The 20,339-nt window shown below is 46.5% G+C and overlaps 1 protein-coding gene across 1 annotated transcript in view; it reads right to left on the bottom strand.

Annotated features, from left to right (window-relative positions):
• The window catches only part of LOC146045769 (phospholipase A and acyltransferase 4-like), a 38,824-nt gene extending 26,631 nt beyond the window's left edge, over window positions 1-12,193 (bottom strand). The window contains exons 1-3 of the mRNA XM_083164821.1: window positions 12,095-12,193; window positions 2,481-2,535; window positions 1,710-1,809 (exon numbers count right to left, since the gene is read on the bottom strand). Coding sequence (XP_083020947.1) covers window positions 1,710-1,809; window positions 2,481-2,492 — 112 coding nt within the window. The 5' untranslated portion in view covers window positions 2,493-2,535; window positions 12,095-12,193. The remainder of the gene's footprint in view (window positions 1-1,709; window positions 1,810-2,480; window positions 2,536-12,094) is intronic.
• Between the last annotated feature and the right edge of the window lie 8,146 nt (window positions 12,194-20,339).

Genomic DNA, 20,339 nt, shown 5'->3' with positions numbered 1-20,339 from the left:
CATAAAGCTGTCCAGGCATTACCTGGACATTACACTGTAATCCATCAAGTAGTATATACTGGTTGCATCTGTATGTTCTTTTTGATAACTCTTTGATCATTTTTTTATTTTTTGATATATTTTTCATCTTTACGCATAGCTCAAAGCAAATGTGTAAAGTTTTTTTCACAATTTTTTACATAGCACTGTCACTTTAAGAAATTTATATATCTGTGCAAGTGAGCGCAGTCATCCATTCACAGTTGATTGTTAAACGCACCAAGTTTGTGACAAAGGCCCTTATTCTGGTTGGTGCGGTAATGTCCGCGTGCGGTCGGTCCGCCGATGTTTTGTGTCTGCGCATGTGCAGAGGCGTCTCTGCGCATGTGCGAGCAGGGCGTACGCCCAAATCCCGCATGAAATGTGAACACTCCGAACAGGGGGTGGAGAGGGGCGTGAAGGGCTATTTGGGCTCATTACCATATGCATACGCCCCGCGTTTCATGGGCGTTCCCATGCAAACGCTGGGCGTACGTATGGTAATGCGGCCATGACGCACGTGTAGGGGGCGGACATATGACATCGCCGGATGTCAGCTGCCCGCCCAGATCCCTGCTTTTGCACGGAGAAATGTCCGTGTGGTCTGAGGTTGCGGGAGCTGGTGGACCACTCGGTCCTGCATTCGATGGTCTGCGACCATCGAATGATGGGGGAGGTTCCCTGAGATGGAGGAGGCGTATTCCATGAAAAATACACGTGCGGTCCGTTCGGCCAGCTTCTTACCGCGTACGGACGGAGTTGACGATCCGTATGGAAGGCGGGGTTTCGCACGCACGGTCCTGGCCGCATATTCGGATCCGGCCGCACCGATCAGAATAAGGCCCAAAGAGCCACAGAGAAACGTTTTTAGCTATAACCAAGTAGTCTGTCACTTTATACTGTATGTAATTTTGTATGCTTGTATTTTATCATTATAGGTTATCCCCTGGTGCGTCCCCGGACCCTGTGGTAGCCATGGCAACAGCTAGGTGCCGGCTCTGACGTAGCCGCCGGAAGTGAGGCACCATGCACGGAAGTCGGGGCTGGAGCACGCTGGGCGGGATGCCAGCCACGGAGGATGGGGGAGGAGACGCATGGGGTAAGTGTATTTATTGTATGTAGTGTACTCACTGTGTTAATCCTGACGAAGGGGGCAAGATCCCCGAAACATTGAAATAAAATGTTCACTTAAGTTACCAGTGTTTCCAAGTCCCTGAGTGCCGCCGCAAACAAGGAGTATATATATATATATATATATATATATATATATATATATATATATATATATATATATATATATATATCTTCCAAGCCCGTGGTTGCTGATGGGCTTCCCACGGGAGACAGAGGCGGCACTCAAAGGTCTTCAGTAAATCTTTATCGTACTTTGCCGAACTCTGTCACACACCAATATATATATATATATATATATATATATATATATATATATATATATATGCCACTTTTTAAGAAAGGATGTGCCAGTGGTGCCTCTAGTGGAGAATCACTGGTGCACCAACATACCCCCTGACGCTGAACCCTCCCCAATAGATGGGATAGGGCCAAAACAGAGGAGCCTACACACGGGCCTCCTCCTCTCTTAAAGCATCTGCTTCTAATTTCATTTTTAACATATTCCTGCTGTCATGCCAGGCTTGGATGTATAATCCTATAATATCAATATATCTTACCTGTTAAATGTACAATTTGTCCATCTCCAACATATATACCCCAGTGTTGGAAACCTATGCATTGAACTTCAATCAAGTCTCCTGGCTCTGGTTTACGACCCTGTGAAGATTCAAAAGATAATACTGTAACATTACATTTATATGCAAATGTTTATATACTGTGCATTATGGGGGTGATTCATTATCATTAGGTCCCCAGCATATTCGCATAGGGGACCAATGGTGCGGCTCTGCACATGCGTATGGGCCATTATACGCATGTGCAGGGCCACTGTGCAAATTCCATTGGCTACTATCACAGTTGCCGATGCGTTTGCACAGGTAGGGGAGGGAGGGGGCACCCAGTGTTTTGTCCTCTCGCACTGGCAAGCAGATCAGCTGTGAGCTGGCAGGCAGGCGAGCTTTGGAAATGGCTTTTACTCAGGTTTTTTGACCAGGGCAGGGAAGGCTGGCCATTGCGCAACCACCTCCGGCTGCCCCCTACTGCTGCTGCTGCCCACCTGCCACAAAGTTACCACGGTTTCCTGCCTCAGCTGCCCACTTGCTGGTGCCCACTCATTACGGAGTGCCCGGCCGCAGGTTCCTGGCCACTGCTGATCATCCACCCAGTGGCACCATCCTGCTGCTGACAGCCCACACGCTGCTGACTGACCGCCCTGTGGTGCCCCCTACTGACCTGATACGGGTTTCCCGTATCACTGGAAATGGTGTTGACCCTAGAAAAACTGTTTTTTTACAAAGCTCCATATGTACTCCAGTATATTTACTTACCACTAAAGGCATTTCTCCTTATTTTAGGTACTTCTTTGTCTTCTTTTATATTTATCTGTTGACAGAATATTGTAACAATTATTACTGGACATAGGGAAGTGTTCTGCAGTCAGTACACGCTCATACATTCCATTTTCTGCTATGGTGAAACAAACCAGCCATGCACTAATTCAGTCTATTTGCTTCTCTATTGGTTCCAGAGAAATCACTAGAGAGAAATAGTGTAGTGCACCTGCGTCCAGGGGGCTTACTGCGCACATCCTGCACCAAAACACAATATTTACCCCTAATTTGGCTCACTGGGGAAAAGGCACAAGCCTTATTTTCCAAAAATTTGCACATGCCCAGAATTTAAATCACAGGGAAAATGGTGCAAGCCGAAATTAGGATTTTCATCACCAAGGGCAAGGCAATAATCAAGCTCCACTATGTCCGTCTGTCCCGTTCCGTCTCCCCCAGTGCATGCATTTATGGATTTCACATCCAGCACCCAAGAAATGCAACTCTAGCCAGGGTCCTGTAGAAGGCACCATGGGCCTCATTTTGACCGGAACACATGGTCGCAAATTCGCAGCGGCCAGCATTCAGTTAAGCCACCACCGTGCTAGAGTGAAATACCGCCTTGCAAATCAATGTGCATGCTGTGCGTTTGGATGTGTACGACTACACATCCATTTGCAACCATAGGAAAATGGGTACTTATGTATTATCACGGCGCCCAATTGCATTGATTGTATGCCTTAACTGGTAGGCATAGAGATGGGGCCGGTTTTATCTTTGCTGGCGAACCACCAGCAGCATGCTGCTGGCGATCCGCCAGCAACAAGGCGCTCCATCTGACTCAGACGCGCGTGCGTCCCCCACGCACGCGCGTCTCAGTATCCGGGTGGTGGGGCGACGAGGCGGACGCAATACTGTCCGCCTCCCGCTCAAGGGGGCTGGGGGGGACCCGAGGCACTGGGCACCGGGCGACCGAGGGCAGCACCGTCGGAAGGGGACGCGCGTGCACCTCGTGCGCGCGCGTCCCCTTCCGGCATACAGATGGCGGCGGGGCAGGGGATGGCGATGGCGACGCCATCGCCATCACCTGCAAAGATGAATCCCGCTACATCTGTACAATCATATGCGATTGACGCGATTTTGCGGTAAAATCGCATCCATCGCATGCGACCAAATCGCGCATGCGATGCAATCGACGCGATCGATGCGATTTTCCCATAGGAATCAATGTTAAATGGTTAAACATGGTCCCTGACACCCGATTTGACTTTAGGGGCAATGTTAAATGCCCCCCAGGGCCCCCCATTAGGTGTATTAGCCCAAATGCCCCCGCATTGTTAACACCACCCCACCATCAACGCCAACCCGAAGCGTGGCGAGCCGCGGCGGTACGCGTCCTCCGACCTTTTCATACCCCCATAATCACGTCGGCGTGGAGTTGATTTTATATAGTGTGGCAAACGCAGCGAGCCACCGAGCCTGAAGCGTGGCGAGCGGACGAGGAATACGAGCCCGAAGCGTGGCGAGCGCAGCGAGCCCCGGGAGGGGATGCGAAATACATCTTAAGTAATCCGTGTCCCCTTGCGGGGCTCGCTGCGCTCGCCACGCTTCGGGCTTGTATTCCGCGTCCCCTCGCGGGGATAGCTGCGCTCGCCACGCTTCGGGCTCGGTGGCTCGCTGTGCTCGCCACACTATATAAAATCGACTCCACGCCGACGTGGATAGTGGGGGTATGAAAAGGTTGGAGGACGCGTACTGCCGCCCCTCGCGGGATAGCTGCGCTCACCACGCTTCGGTTGGCGTTGATGGTAGGGTGGCGTTAACAATGAGGGGGCATACACCTAATGGGGGGGCCTGGGGGGCATTTAACATTGACCCTAATGTGAAATGGGGTGTCAGGGAACATTTGAAACCATTTAACATTGATTCCTATGGAAAAATCGCGTCGATCGCATCAATCGCATCGCATGCGCGATTTGGACGCATGCGATGCGATCGACGTGATTTTTCCGACCCGATGGAAAAATCGGGCACGTGATAATACATAAGTACCGGAAAATGTTCTAAGCTCATTGATACAGGCTCCCTTTCAAATGATTATTACACTGGCAACAACTCATCGCAGGTGCCGCATAAACCAAGATTACTTGGCAGTGCGATGGAAAAATGCTCAGGCACACCTAGTATTTTCCCAAACACTCCCAGCATTTTTCTAGACACTACCACTAAACAGCTAGTTTCCACCACCACACACCTACTTCATGTCAATCACCTTGCGAACAGCGTGCGTTTCGAAAAAGTTGCAGGACTTCATCGCAGCATGGACTTGAACATGCGTACTGAGAACCATACACATGGGCAGTGTATCCATAATCGGCCACTGTGTGAATTCGCAGCTGTGCATTCAGGTATGAATCAGGCCCCATGATCTCGGTAATCAGTTAGTGTGCATAGACGGGTTCGGTACTAGGGCCCATTTTATTTAACATTTTCATTAACAATATTGGGATGGGGGTAATCAGCAATGTATCCATCTTTGCTGACGACACAAAATTGAGCAGAGTTATTAAATCAATAGAGGATGTCGCCCCGCTTCAAAATGATCTTGACAATCTAGATCAGGGCTGGGCAACAGTGGCCCTCCAGATGTTGATGAACTACACATCCCAGGATGCTTTGCATTAGTTTTGCTATGTGGCCATGCTGAAACTGATGCAAGGCATGCTGGGATGTGTAGTTCATCAACATCTGGAGGGCCGCTGTTGCCCAGCCCTGATCTAGATGAATGGGCAAAAAAGTGGAAGGTGAGGTTCAATGTGGATAAATGCAAGGTTATGCACCTCGGGAGACATAACCAGTGTGCTAGTTATAACCTAAGCGGGGAGGCATTGGATAATTCAGTACTTGAAAAGGATCTAGGAGTCCAAATAGATAACAAGCTGGGGTGTAGTGTGCAATGTCACATAGCAACAGAAAAGGCCAACAGAATTCTAGCATGTATAAAAAGGGGCATGGAAACGAGGGACTCAAAAGTAATTATACCACTGTACAAAGCATTGGTTAGACCTAACCTTGAATACGTAGTACAATTTGGAACTGTCAAACACCATTTTTACTGCTAGAAAGGAATCTAGGACATGAGGGCACGAGTTTAGATTAGAAGAAAAAAGATTTCGTTCCCTTAGAAGAAAAAAATTCTTTACGGTCAGAGCAGTCAAACTGTGGAACTCTCTTCCTGGAGAAGTGGTGTCGGAGGACACAATAAATACGTTTAAAATAAAGTTGGATAAACATTTTTTTTTTTTGTTAAAAACATCCAGGGGTACAAATAAGAATCACAATCTGTCTTTAAAAATTTCAGAACATAGTATACAACAAGGGATAAGCTATTAAAACCTAGCTTGAACTAGATGGACACAAGTCTTTATTCAGCCTTATCTACTATGTAACTACTTTATGTATGTAACTATGTAACTAGTCTCTGGCACAGTAAAGGGCCCTACATACGCAGAGATGTGTGCCAGAGATACATAAGGGGAGATTCAGCACAAGAGATTTCACTCTCGTGGCTCATTTCAGACAATGAGCCACATACAGAGAGATTTGAGTCAGAGATTAATAATGGGAGATTCAGCACGGGAGATTTCAAATCTGTCACACCATCAAACTGCACTGTATGTATAATATATATATATATATATATATATATATATATATATATATATATATATATATATATATATATATACCATGACACCATAACACCATAAAAACAGCCTTATGCTCAATGGGGGTTCAGTACTCGGGATCTATGTCCGAGCACACTGACATTGTTTTTATTATTATGTTTTATATTATGTTTTTATTATTATGATTGGAACACTGCCCCAAATTTACTGGTGCCAATGCAGGAGAACTTTGGGGGCACTGAGATTTCCGCAATGAATTCGGTCCGGGCAGAAGCAGCAACACAGGACCGGGCAGCAGCAGCAGCACAGGTCTGGGCAGCAGCAGCACTCATCATCCGCGCTGCTGCTGACTGCTCAGTTTATAGACGCGCAGGTGGATGGCGTGTATCGGGTAGCGGCAGAGGGGCTTCCGGATCACGCGGCCGGGCAGCAGCAGCAGCAACACAGGACCGGGCAGCAGCAGCACTCATCATCCGCGCTGCTGCTGACTGCTCAGCTTATAGACGCGCAGGTGGATGGCGTGTATCGGGTAGCGGCAGAGGGGCTTCCGGATCACGCGGCCAAGCAGCAGTGGATCCTGTCACTGCTGCAGAGGTATGGCTGCCAGACCGTGCTGGACGGCACCTGTGGCAGTACGGCGGTTCGTTGGAGCGGAGTCCGGGGAGCTTCAGTCAGTCAGAAGCCCCTGCTCATCTGCCCGCAGCCACACATGCGGGAGATGAGCAGGAGCTTTCTGAGCGACTGTTCTCAATTGTACAGCCCGTCCGTTCTGAATCTTGGCCAGATTCAGAACGGCGGGTGCGCGCATGTAAATCGCTGTGTGGGCTATATACACAGCGATTTACATGCATTTTCAGGTATTTTCTGAGCGGTTTAGTAAAATCGCTCAGAAAATGCCTTGAAATTGTGCTGTGTGTGGGGCCCATAACAATAAAGACCAAGCAATTGATGGTAATGGTGTTATCTGAAAGAAGCTTTTTAAAGGAGGGTGTCACGGCTGAAGGGCTGGATGGAGTCGTGTGGTGCACAGGAACTGGAGACGGACCAGGAGGAGTAGGATTGAAACGTGCCGGTTTAATAACGGATTTCATAAATGATAAACTTCACTCAAATACTTCTTTAAGTGACAGTTGGATAACTTAAATAGAGTCCAGCACAATACTAACAACGGGCAGGTGAATCTGGAAACGTATACTTGATGAGCCAGAGTACATAGAGGAAGATCCGGAAAGAGGTTGATTTGATGATAGAAGAAATGGATCCGGATGACTGAAAGATGATGGAATGACTGAGTTGAATGAAGGAGGACAGCGGAAAGCTGAGCAGGGTAATTCTGTGACACAAGCAGGAACAAGCACTAGGTAGGACTTGCAGCATTGGTGTCAGGAGAAAACTTCCTTGTAGAAAGATGCAGGGAGCAAGGCACCAGAGTCAGGAGAGAAAGAGCCAGGATCCGGGAATCAGCTAGGAGTTGTGAATGACTCCAAAGACTCATTGCACTGACACTGAACTGCCTAGGCAGATCCCCTTTATCCCCAGGGGGCGGCTGCCATTGGCTGTCAGCGCAGGAAGAGGAGGGAACCTCCACTCTGGGCCAATCTGTCTCCTGCCCTTAACCAAAATGGCGACGCCGGCCTCCTGGCGCCGCTATCTGCAAGGACGCCGCTACCCGACGCTCCCCTGCTGCCATCCCCACCTAGAGCTGCTGCTACCCGCACACCGCAGACCGAGACCTGCACACGCTAGCCGGCGGCGGGCGCGGATGGGTGAGTACTGTATCCGCCGCGCTCCGTCTCGGCTACGTGTGACAGAGGGTGATTATCTCCTTACAATAATTAACAGTAGAAAAGGGGTTAAAAACACCACAATGGGTGGGCAAATATAAAATAGAAATATACACAATGCGGCTTGGTAACTGAAAGGTCAATTAATTAATATTTAAAACATATGCTAAATAGTACAGAAAATAATATTCACTAATGAATCTTTAAATATACTATCATTCATTAAAAATGGCGTCGGAATTCCCGTAGACCAATTAATTGGGATTACAGTCTAATTAATTAGGATTACAGTATATAATTAATAACTAACCATGAACAAGTAAATAAGAGCAAAATGCAAAGACGAATGTAAAGTATTAATGACACTGAAATCGATATACTGTACACATACAGCTCCACCATCCCTTTTAAAACTTGTAGGGGGAATATACATGCTGCTTATCAGATATCCCTGTTATACAGTAATGCAAATAGATCACAGCAGCCACATCACAGTAGTATTTGTACAAGTGAGAGGAATTTGGATTGTCATCGTCATGAATTTAGTTTGCACCAGTGGTTGAGCACCGGGGTCATGGATGGCCTCCCGAAAGTCACGATTTGGACAGTCTTTACAGTCTTTACACCGATGTCGGAATCCCAATTGCTAAAGCCCTCACAGTCAGGATCCTGACTAACTGGGGCTATTCTCCCTCATGGGGGTCCACGAGGGAGAATAGCCTGGCAAGCACAATGAGCCCACAAGGGGCTTTGTTGCACTTGCCCCACTGTTTGAGTACTGACAGTCAGGATTCCGATGTCAGACTAATGACTGTTGGAATCCTGACTATCGGAGGCTTATACCACACCTGAGCACCTTAAGTGATCTGCTGCCACACTCACGTTTATTTTTGCAACAACCATGATGGGACACATTTAGTTTATTTACTAAGATGGGAGATGGGATGTTCCCTATAGCTAGGGTTACCACAGCCCTTCTGGAATTACTCCAGACAGTCCGGTAATTAAGACCAGAGTCTGAAGGGGTAGCATTCCCGGACTATACAATGTCCGGGAATAGGCAGCTGTTAGCCACCTATTCCAAGACTTCTATAGCGCCACCCCTCTAGACTCCAGACATGGCCCTAATTACCAGGCTATCTAGAGTAATCCTGGACAGGTGGAAACCTTACCCAATCAGAATCATCTTTATTTGGTATACTTGCATATACTAGGAATTAGATTTGGATGGCGCCACTTGGTCATTGCAACAGCCAGTTGGGTAACAGCAAACAGTGAACAGTACAATAAATATATTACACGTACAGATTTACACTAGATGTACCCTGGGAGAGTGATGGACCAGACAGCAGAGACACTGGGAACATATTTAGGCTGAGCGGTACAGTTCTTAGGCAGCCATCAGAGGCACCATCTTGATCATTGCTACTCACAGGGCAGCAGTAGAAGGGCTCAACTTCTCACCTTCAGCCCACCACAGCACTCAGCCAGCGTAGATGGATCCTAACGCTGTCCCTCTGTGGGGCTGGGGATGGGCCAGCGTATCAGGGGACCTGGCTGGAGCCACGGCTGGGGGGAAGAGCCAGGAGAGTGGGGAGAGTGTGAGAGTCAGTGAGTGTGAGAATGAGTGAGGCTGGGGACTGGAGTTGGCCCTCACTGGGTAGAGGTCCACCATCACTGCTCCCCAATGTAGGAGCCATACCTTCTCCTGTAGGAGCCACCACTGGATTCATCTGGGACTTTCATGGGGGCGTACATGTTTTCTCAGCCCACTGGTGGTCTAGGCTGGGGCCTACAGGCCTGGACTCTCCTCTGCAGTCTCTGCAAGGCATCCTTCAGCCAGTGGTCGTTCAAAGTGTCTGCCGCCAGGTGTCGCAGAAGCAGCTCTTGCTGGCCGGAAAGGTCTAGATAGGACATCCTCTGCATGCTGCCGCTGGGGCAGGGGGACGCTGTGTCCTGCGCCAGGGGCACCCACAACCTGTCCTCCTTCTCCATGGGGTCTTACCCTAGAGGGTCCTCCGCCACAGCATGCCAATGCTCCCCCTCTGCGGGGGTCGAGGATGGGAGCTCCGTGTATGGGAAACAGGAGCTCCACGTGCTTGCGACCATCCCCGGCCCCCACCGGAAGTATAATCAGAATTTATTTATTTTTCATTAAGCACCTTATAAAAGATAATCGATAGAATTGCCCATAATCTTCAATAGAACAAATCATAAATTGTGGAGGGAAAAGTGTATATTTCGTTTCTGTCCGAATCTACATGAGTTCCATTAGGTACTTAGAGGACAATAACAAGACAAATAAAGACCAAAACCTGTATAGAAAAGACTAAAGTGCCATCAGAACATTGGAATAAATGGTGAGGATATTAGACAAGTGTCTAGATAGACAGTTAATTGGTCGATACTATAAGGTTAACATGGTCAAAAGGTTGACATAAAAAAGGTAGACACATAAAAAGGTTGAAATTAGTTTTTCACTTTTTTTGGTGTTAGTGTTAACATGGACCCCCAGCTCGCTATGCTTTGGGCCTCAATTGTAGCCAATGGATGGTAAACCCCGGGTATTTGCCAGGGCGAGCAGTAATTTCCTGTGTCGCGTCTCTGTGTTAAAGGGTCTTTGTGAAATTCCCAGGTGTTATGCCCCGGGAATTACACATGGGTTTTTTGCAGGGTTTTTTCCTGGGTAATACACGAATGTATGGCAGTGTGAACAGGCTAGAACCGGGTTTTTCTCACAAAATGTGCCCCGCAAAAAACACGGGAACAAAAACCTGGGTTTTTGCAGGGGCAGCAATGAGAACGCAGCTTAAGTGAAAAATCAAGTTGACCTTTTTTCATGTCATCCTTATAACCATGTCAGCCGTTTGTCTATCTAGACATTGTGGGGTAATTTGACTAATACCACGTTCTCATTGACGCCCCTGCAAAAAGCCGGGTTTTTGTTGCTGGGTTCTTGGCGGGGCCAGAGCATCTCAGCTCTACAGACCCCATTCATACTGCACCTTAGACCCGGGAAATTCCTGTGTCTGCCATGTTCAAACTGCTTCCCCTAGTCTGCCTGCCAAAAAGTGTGTGGAATCTGAGATCAGCTTTGATTGGCTGTTGAAAAAGTATCTTTGATTGGCTGTTTAAAAAGCAGCTTTGTGCAATGCAATGAGCTTGCTTTTTTGCATCTTGTGAGAAAAACCCGGGTCTAGCCTGTTCACATTGCCATACACCCGTGTATTACCCAGGAATAACCCTGCAAAAAGCCTGTGTGTAATTCCCGGGGCATTACACCCAGGAATTTCACTCACACCCTTTCACACTGAGACAGGACACGGGAAATTACTGCTTGCCCTGGCAAAAAAGATGGGATGCTGCCGATAGCAACCAATCAGATTCTACTTCTTAGTTATTTAGAACCTTTTAGAGGATAATAGACAGAATCTGATTGTTGCTATGGACAACATCCCATCTTTAATAGAACTCCCATCTAATGCCGTGTTTTCACTGCAAGTGAGAAATACACAGCTTTTACCCAGCATTAAAATGCCGGGACTGCCGCGCTGGACCCCCGTTCTCACTGCAAGGCAAATTCCCGGGTGAAGAAGTTCTACCCGGTAATTTGCCTTTTAACACTGGTTTTTATGCAGTGAGAATGGGTCAACCCGTGTCTGCATACCAGGATCTCAGACACGGGTAAAAAGAAGGGTTTTACCCATGTATGAGATCCGGGTATGAGACCCGTTCACACTGCCCAAAATCCCGTGTTAAAAGGCAAATTCCCGGGTCGACATGCTAGACCCGGGAATTTGCCTGCAGTGAGAAGGGGGTATTAGTAAATTTACACCTGTAGATCTATAAGCCAGAGCGAGATTTTATTGGCTATCCACAACATGTGACAGCCAATAGCGAATAAGATCCTGATTTGAAATCTGGGTAAATCCAAACCCGCACATCTCTAGCAAATAATACAGCCCTATTTCCATTTTAAGCTATGTATTAATGTTGACAGAAAGTTTGTTATACGGAGAGAGAATAACAGAGAAGGGAGGTCAATTTACATTGAAAATCACCATTATACCCACATTTCTCCTATTATGTTTTGCAGCATATACAGTATGAGCTATTCCAATATGATAACTCTAGGACTAACCTGAGGAGCGGCAGGATCCACACTGTTACTGTGTATGTCCACCCTAGCTGCTATATTTATACTGTTAGTGGTTTCACTTTCAATATGCATACAAGAAATTCCACCACGTTATGTTATCGGTTTGGCTGAGAGTTAATCATATAAATGGGTGTGCCCGCCATCACATTCCTCACATCTGTCTGCATATTGTCGATTTCTCAAAGAAAATAAGCAACCACATGCTATACCAACTGTATTTCCGGGACTGTCCCTTTGTCCCAACTGCGGGAAACAGTATCCCACAGTATGTGTGTGTGTATGTGGGGGGAGGCCAGTAGTGAGTCCTCCTGTGTCTCCCTATTCTGCTTAGCAGAGCAGCATTGAATAGAAGCTGTGTACATACGTGTCTAATCAAGGCAGAAAGAGGGACTGGGGGGATACTATCAGCTCATAGAGTGATGGCCATGCCCCCGTAATGGTGGCAAATGGGGGCATGGCTCACAGGTAAGCATCAGCTAATATTAGCTAGCCTCAAGACAGGGAGGCAGTCCAGTAGTGGAGTAGGAGCTGTGAAGAGCTTCTGGAAGATAAAAAATGCCAGGGAAGTCCTAAATGGGTGGTGGTGACCAGGGGTGGATTGGTCATAGACCTTACAGGGAAGATTCCCAGGAGGCCGAGGCACCTATGAGGCCATCTGTTGGCCAGTGACTTTTTATATTAAGATGTGGCCCTGCCCAGAGTTGTGGTCTCGCCCCCCTCCTGTCTCCCACGTAAGTAACCTTTGCCTGTTCACATAGCAGAGTACCCAACACTGGAAATACTCATCTACAGTAATTCGAGCTCTCATCTACAGATGGATCCCCTCTAATGCTTGCATTCCAGCCACCAGGCCCCACCAGCCGTCGAAAGGGGGCGCACGCACAAGAGACGCTCATGCAATAGTTACGCCACTGTTAACATTATAAATTAAAATGCTTCAAAACATGGCAATCTCGTCCGGGGGTGTCAGCACACATGGAAACAGCAACAGCACGGACTCTCCCTCTATGGCCACTGCCAGCATTTAGTCTGCCCAGGAAGGGAAGTGGCGCTGCTGTTGGGATAGAGCTGGGAGAGAGGGGGACGTGGCTGATTGGCCAGCATGGGTCACATGGCGTGGTGGTGTCTTTGGCTGTGGCTGGCTGGGCGCTCGGGTGTTGGTGGCAGCAGCAGTAGTCTATAGATTGTAAGCTTGCGAGCAGGGCCCTCCTACCTCTATGTCGTTTGTTTCTACCCAGTTTGGTTAATCACTGTTGTTTCCAATTTTAAAGCGTAACAAAATATGCTGCGCTATATAAGAAACTGTAAATAAATATTAATAAATAAATATTAGTTGGGACAGAGAGAAGCTGGGAGCGAGTGAGGGGAAGGGGCCTGGGCAGAAGAGCACAGTGCCAGGCGAAGTGGACAGGCTGACAGTGGGAGGGGCCGGAGAGTGACTCCCCTTCCTGGGCAGCATGAGTTAGTGCACGAGGCACCAGACCCTGAAGTTGATAGGGTGCCAGAAATTGGAGAGTGATAAACAGTCAGCCAATCAGCTCCTACCTGTTATTCTTCAAACCCAGCCTGTAACATATCAGGTAGGAGCTGATTGGCTGACTGTTTAACACTCTCCAATTTTATCTCTTTGTGAAGCCTGATACATCTGGACCTTAGTGCCATATGCACTAAGCTTTAAAAGTGATAAAATGGAGAGTGATAAACAGCCAATCAGCTAAATCTCACCCTTCATTTTACGCACTGTATACAGTATGTTTATCTTTCTAACCTTTGTCTTGGCATTTCTGCATTATCACCCTTCCTTTATGGACTTTCATAAATTATTTACAACTGCCAAAGGACAATTATAAAATACTTTACTACTGTTGACCCGTTATGTTTACTGGCTTAACCCTTTGAGGGCCAAGTTAATTTGAGCCTTATTCTAGTTCACTCTTTCTGACCAAATCCTTCTTAGATGGAGAAAACCATGTGCACTGCAGGGGGGCAGATGTAAAATGTGCAGAGATAATTCGATTTGGGTGGGGTTTTACTTCAAAGTGAGATCTATATTGCAGTTTACAAATAAAGCAGTCAGTATTTACCCTGCACAGAAACAAAATAACTCACCCAAATCTAATTCTCTCTGCACATTTTACATCTGCCCCCCCCCCCCCTGCGGTGCCCATGGTTTTGTCCATCTAAGAAGGATTTTGTCAGAAAGAGTGAACTAGAATAAGGCCCTTTGTCTAAATAGGTGTGAAAATTGGCAAGCAAACATTTTTATTCATCATGTAATGTTAACCTTATATAGGAAATATAAAAAAAATTTTACACAACATTTTGTATTTGAATTGAACTGAATATTTTTATTAAGAAAATTTTACATTACAAATTATGCAGAGTGGATTCAGCACAGGGACAATAATGCACAGTTAGGGGGGAATTTACTAAGAATACGAATGCAAAAAGTTGCATTCGTATTCTTAATACGAATTAATACGACAGCATTCCTCGTATGCTTTGTCGTGTTCCAAAGGGGGATTTACAAAGCAGTCAAATACGACTGCTTTGTAACCCTCCTATGCCGTACTAATTTGTATTAGCTGGACGTATATACGGCCGCTAATACGAATTAGTGTCAATCAGTCAGATCCGTGCAGGCTGCAGAGTGTAAAAAAAAATAATATAAAGTTTAAAAAAAACAGCGTGGGGTCCCCCCCACAGCTGGAACCAGCACCAGGCTGACAGAGCCGGGGCCGGTAATTAAAAATCAGGGGACCAAGCAAATAGGGGTTCCCTGATTTTTAACAACCAGCCCCAGGCTCCAGGTCCGGGGCTGGTTCCCAAAATATGGGGGACAAAATGACTAGGGGTCCCCCGTATTTTAAGAACCAGGCTCAACCAGCCATCAGGGTAATGCCACAGCCGGGAAGAGACTTTTTATACAAGTCCCCCCGGCCAAAGCATTAACCCTCTGACCAGTCAGCCTGGCCAGGGGCCCTGGGGGAGTGGGGACCCCCCCAATAAAGGGGTCCCCCCCTCCAGGACTTACCTGACCAGGCTGAAGCCTGGTGCTGTCCTCGATGCCCCTGGGTGGTGGGCATCGAGCTGATTGTGTGTAAAGCTGGGACTTGGAGAACCACAAGTCCCAGCCTGCGGGGCATTAAAGGGCCCACTGGGTCTTGTAGTTCCACAGTTAAAAAAATAGTTAAATAAACACACACTGACACACCAGAAAAATAAAACTTTAATACATACATAACACACACATACTGATACTTACCTATCTTGATCCCGTCGGTAGGTTCCTGGGTCCCGGGTCCCTGGCTTCGGTGTCTGGGGTCGGAGGGTTAATGCTTTGGCCGGGGGGACTTGTATAAAAAGTCTCCCCCCGGCTGTGGCATTACCCTGCTGGCTGGTTGAGCCTGGGGATGGTTCTTAAAATATGGGGGACCTCTAGTAATTTTGTCCCCCGTATTTTGGGAACCAGCCCCGGACCTGGAGCCTGGGGCTGGTTGTTAAAAATCAGGGAACCTCTATTTGCTTGGTTCCCTGATTTTTAATTACCGGCCCCGGCTTTGTCGGTTACGGCTGTGGGGGGACCCCACGCTGTTTTTGTTTTTTAATTTAATTTAATTTAATTTTTTTACACTGAAGCCTGCACGGATCTAACTGATCCGTGCAGGCTTAAAGCCAAATATAACAGAAAAATAAGGTGTATTTTTCTGCCGTATTTTCGTGGCCATTAGCGGCCGTATATTCTATACGGCCGCTTAGTAAATCAGGAATCACCATTCTTTTGAATGGTGATTCCTATCGATGGTGTAGACATTCGTATTTGTAAATACAAATACGAATGTCCCATCCATAGGAGTACGAATTGACGTATTTTCGGGATAGTAAATCCCGAAAATACAAATGTGTAAAAAAAAGGTGTATTTATGCCTACGAATACACCTTTTTTTTTTACGAATTTAGCTTAGTAAATTTCCCCCTTAATGTCTCTGCATTCAACATAAAACAGATAACATTAATATAATTGAAATCATGTTGAAAGAGAATAAACATAAAAGAAAGAAAGAGAAAAAAAAAGGAAAGCCAGAGGGGGAAAAGAGAAAAAAAATCTAAATAAATTAAAAGGTAGGGTGGGGAGATGCCATATATCCTTGTACGAGAATTTTTTTTATATATATATATATATAATAGAGGGAAACAGAGATACCTATAGTATCCCCAGTGAGTTATGATTGTGGTTGAGATAGTGAGGTCTCATCATAGTCAGACCAGGGAAACCATTTAGTCAATTTAGGAGTTTGGCGCCATGGAATATTTAAATCCAATAGTTTTCATTTCGTAGCTGCGTTGCACACCTGCTATAATCTTAGGCAGACGAGTAGGATCTGATCTCTTCCAGTATTGAGCAATAGCTGCCCGAGTTGCTATGAGAATATGCCTTATAACAAAGATATAGTGCCTTGGAACCGCTAGGGGAAATCAATGCAGGACTATAATTTCAGGCAGTAACGGGATAGAGACTTTAACAATATGTTTAATCAAGTCATAGACCTCTGTCCATAGTTGCTGAATGACAGGGCAGGACCAGAAAATATGCACACGCGTTCCCGAAGATCCACATTGTCTCCAACAATATTTCGAGGATTCAGGACAGATTTTGTGAAGCCGTTCTGTGGTATGGTAAAGTCCATGGATGAGTTTAAACATCATTTCAGAGTGATCTTGACATTTTGAATACATTGAGGAAGACAGTGTTCCATTTAGCATCTGTCAAGGTGATACCCAGTTCTGACTCCCATTTAGTTTGAATTTGAAGTTTAGTTTCATCATGGGGGGACAACAAAGTGGAGTACCATTGGGATATACCATTCTTGTGTCCCTGAGTTCTAAAGTTAGATAATACATATGGGGGGGGGGGGCAAAAATCTTGAGGCGTAAGTCTGCGCCATGGACCAATGTCTAAGGCGTAAATATTTATAGAAATCCCTCTTTGGGATATCGTATTTCGATTGGAGTTGTTAAAAAGAAAGGATTGTCATAAAGGTCACCGATAGTTATAATTCCAGCCTCTATCCAGTTATGTATGGATAAATCAGGTAATAATTTTGAGACTGCCAGGAGCGATAATCTAGAGGAGGGAAGGGAGAATTCACCCAAAGCAGCAATTACTGTAGTTTGTCCCATTCATGAATGGTATGGGAGATGGGGTGTGCCGATATGGAGGAGAGTGGTCTATTAGCGGGATTCAGCCAAATGAGGTCTGAGAATGGGAAGTCTTTACACAAATAACGTTCTATGTCAACCCACGGTTTCACAGTATCTAATGATAACCAATCTTTTAATTGGTCTAATAGAGAAGCAGATTTATATAATTCCAAAAAGGATAAGCAAGGCCGCCATTGCATTTGGACCGGTGCAGCTGGGCACTGGCCATCTGTGGTCTTTTGTTTTTCCAAATGAAGGTGGATATAACAGATTGGAACTTATTGAGTACATTAAGGATTTTAGGGAGAAGCATAATTTTAATGGAGGCTAGGTGGCCCATCCAAGTGATATTATAGTTCATCCATTGTTTAGTAAGGGAAGAGAATTGGGCCAGAAGGGGAAGATAATTAAGTGTGATTGCGTCTGAGAGAAGTAATGGGATTTTAACACCTAAATACAGTAGTGAAGGGAAGATGTTTGCCCGGCATAATTATATAGTATTTGTAGAGACTGAAGAAGGGGGCCATCTATACCGTAAGCAAGTGCCTCCGTTTTGGTAGTATTTAGTTTATAAAAAGAAACATTAGAATACTCTTGGAGAATATAGTGAATGCTGATAAGGGAGAGTTCAGGATTAGCTACAAATAGAAGAACATCATCTGCGAAGAGGCAGATTTTGTGCTGTAGAGTACCAATATGTATTCCTTTAATAGAAGAGGATAGTCTAATTTTTTGTGCTAATGGTTCTATCATTAAGGCAAAGATAAAGGGGGACAGGGGACAACCTTGGCGGGTACCATTAGTGATAAGGAAAGGGTTTGACAAAAAAACATTACTGAAACACGAGCAGCAGGCTTAGTGTATAAGCGAAGAATATTTTGTAGGAAGTTGCCAGAAAAACCAAACCTGACAAGGACCTCATTCATATATTGCCAGTGAATCCTGTCGGAAAGGCCTTTTCTGCATCCAAGGACAGTAGAAGCAATGGTTTACGAATTAGGGAACGTGCTTCTAACAGCGAGAATACTCTTCTGGTGTTATCGGGGGCTTGTCGTCCCATAGTAAAGCCGAGTCGGTCTTGGTTAACTAAGGATGGTATTAAAGGGTTCATCCTATTCGCTAATAATTTAGTGTATAGCTTTAGATCAGTGTTTTGGGGTAGGGATGGGTCTTTGGCAGGTTTGTGAATTGTTACTTTTACTATTCGTGCTTCAAAAATTTCAGCGGGGAAAGTTATATCGTTATAGAGATTGAGGAGGACAGGGGAGAGGGAGTCTCGAAACACTACATAAAAAGTATTAATAAACCCAACCGGGCCAGGGGCTTTATCTTTCTTAAGAGACTTCAGCGCACTCTGCAATTCAGTAGTCCAATGAGAGCAGATCACAGATGAGTCATCTGAAGACAAAGAGGGAAGGCTTATGGAGTCTAGAAAGATCTTATGAGAGGTATGGAGGGTTGGGGTATAGTTGGGTCATGCTTTAAGTTATATAATTTTTCATAATAGGAGGCAAATTGTTTAGCAATGTCCTTTGGATTTGTTGATGCAGATCCATCTGGGTTGGTTTTAATCCTATTTATTCCATTTTTGCTTCTCAATTTCCTCGCTAGTAATTTACTAGCTCTGTTACCTAGAGCAGTGGTTCCCAACCTTTTTTGTCTCCTGTGCCCCTTGATTAGGCTTTTCATTTATGAGTACCCCCTCGTGAAAATTTTAGGGGGCGTGGCCTAAAAAGGGGTGTGGCTTAACAGGGGCAAGTCATACTGGCAATGACAAGAAAAAAAAAAAAGTGCAACCACTTGACCACAATATAAGCTCAGCCCATTCTGCGGACAGCATATAAAATAACAGAACCTTGTCAAATCTCGATTACTGAAGCAACAGACCTTCCAGCGGATCACGTTAGCCTTCCAATAGTGCCAGATACACATATGCCCCCAAAAGTGCCAGATACACATATGCTCCAATGGTGCCAGGTATGCCCCCACAGTGCCAGAAACGGGAATGCCACCACGGTGCCAGGTATGACCCCATGGTACTGGGTATGCGCCCACAGTGCCAACAATGCCCCTATAGTGCCAGCAACAAGTATGCCCCCATAGTGCCAGCAACAAGTATACCACACAGTGCCAGCAATGCCCCACAGTGCCAGCAACAAGTATGCCCCACAGTGCCAGCAACAAGTATGCCCCACAGTGCCAGTAACAAGTATGCCCCACAGTGCCAGTAACAAGTATGCCCCACAGTGCCAGCAACAAGTATGCCCCACAGTGCCAGCAATGCCCCACAGTGCCAGCAACAAGTATGCCCCACAGTGCCAGCAATGCCCCACAGTGCCAGCAATGCCCCACAGTGCCAGTAACAAGTATGCCTCAGAGTGCCAGCAATGCCCCACAGTGCCAGTAACAAGTATGCCCCACAGTGCCAGCAATGCCCCACAGTGCCAGTAACAAGTATGCCCCACAGTGCTAGCAATGCCCCCATAGTGCCAGTAGCAAGTATGCCCCACAGTGCCAGTAACAAGTATGCCCCACAGTGCCAGCAACAAGTATGCCCCACAGTGCCAGCAATGCCCCACATTGCCAGCAACAAGTATGCCCCACAGTGCCAGCAATGCCCCACAGTGCCAGCAACAAGTATGCCCCACAGTGCCAGCAATGCCCCACAGTGCCAGTAACAAGTATGCCTCACAGTGCCAGCAATGCCCCACAGTGCCAGTAACAAGTATGCCCCACAGTGCCAGCAATGCCCCACAGTGCCAGTAACAAGTATGCCCCACAGTGCTAGCAATGCCCCCACAGTGCCAGCAATAAATATGCCCCCACAGTGCCAGCAATATGGTATGCCCCCACAGTGCCAGCAATGCCCCCATAGTATTTCCCAGCAGCGCACCCACCATTGACGCTGCTGCTGGGGAGAGTACAGCACACTGCGTATCTCTCCTTCCCTTCACTGTGACTGGGCTGCCCGCCAATCAAAGTTCGTGGGCCGGCTCTTGATTGGCTGTCGGCCCGCAAGCTCTGA

The sequence above is a fragment of the Crinia signifera genome, chromosome 11 (genome assembly GCF_055691185.1).
Source record: "Crinia signifera chromosome 11, ASM5569118v1, whole genome shotgun sequence".
In the NCBI taxonomy this organism is placed as follows: domain Eukaryota; kingdom Metazoa; phylum Chordata; class Amphibia; order Anura; family Myobatrachidae; genus Crinia; species Crinia signifera.
Note: the sequence above shows the minus strand (reverse complement) of the source record. Positions and strands in the feature narration are given on the sequence as shown.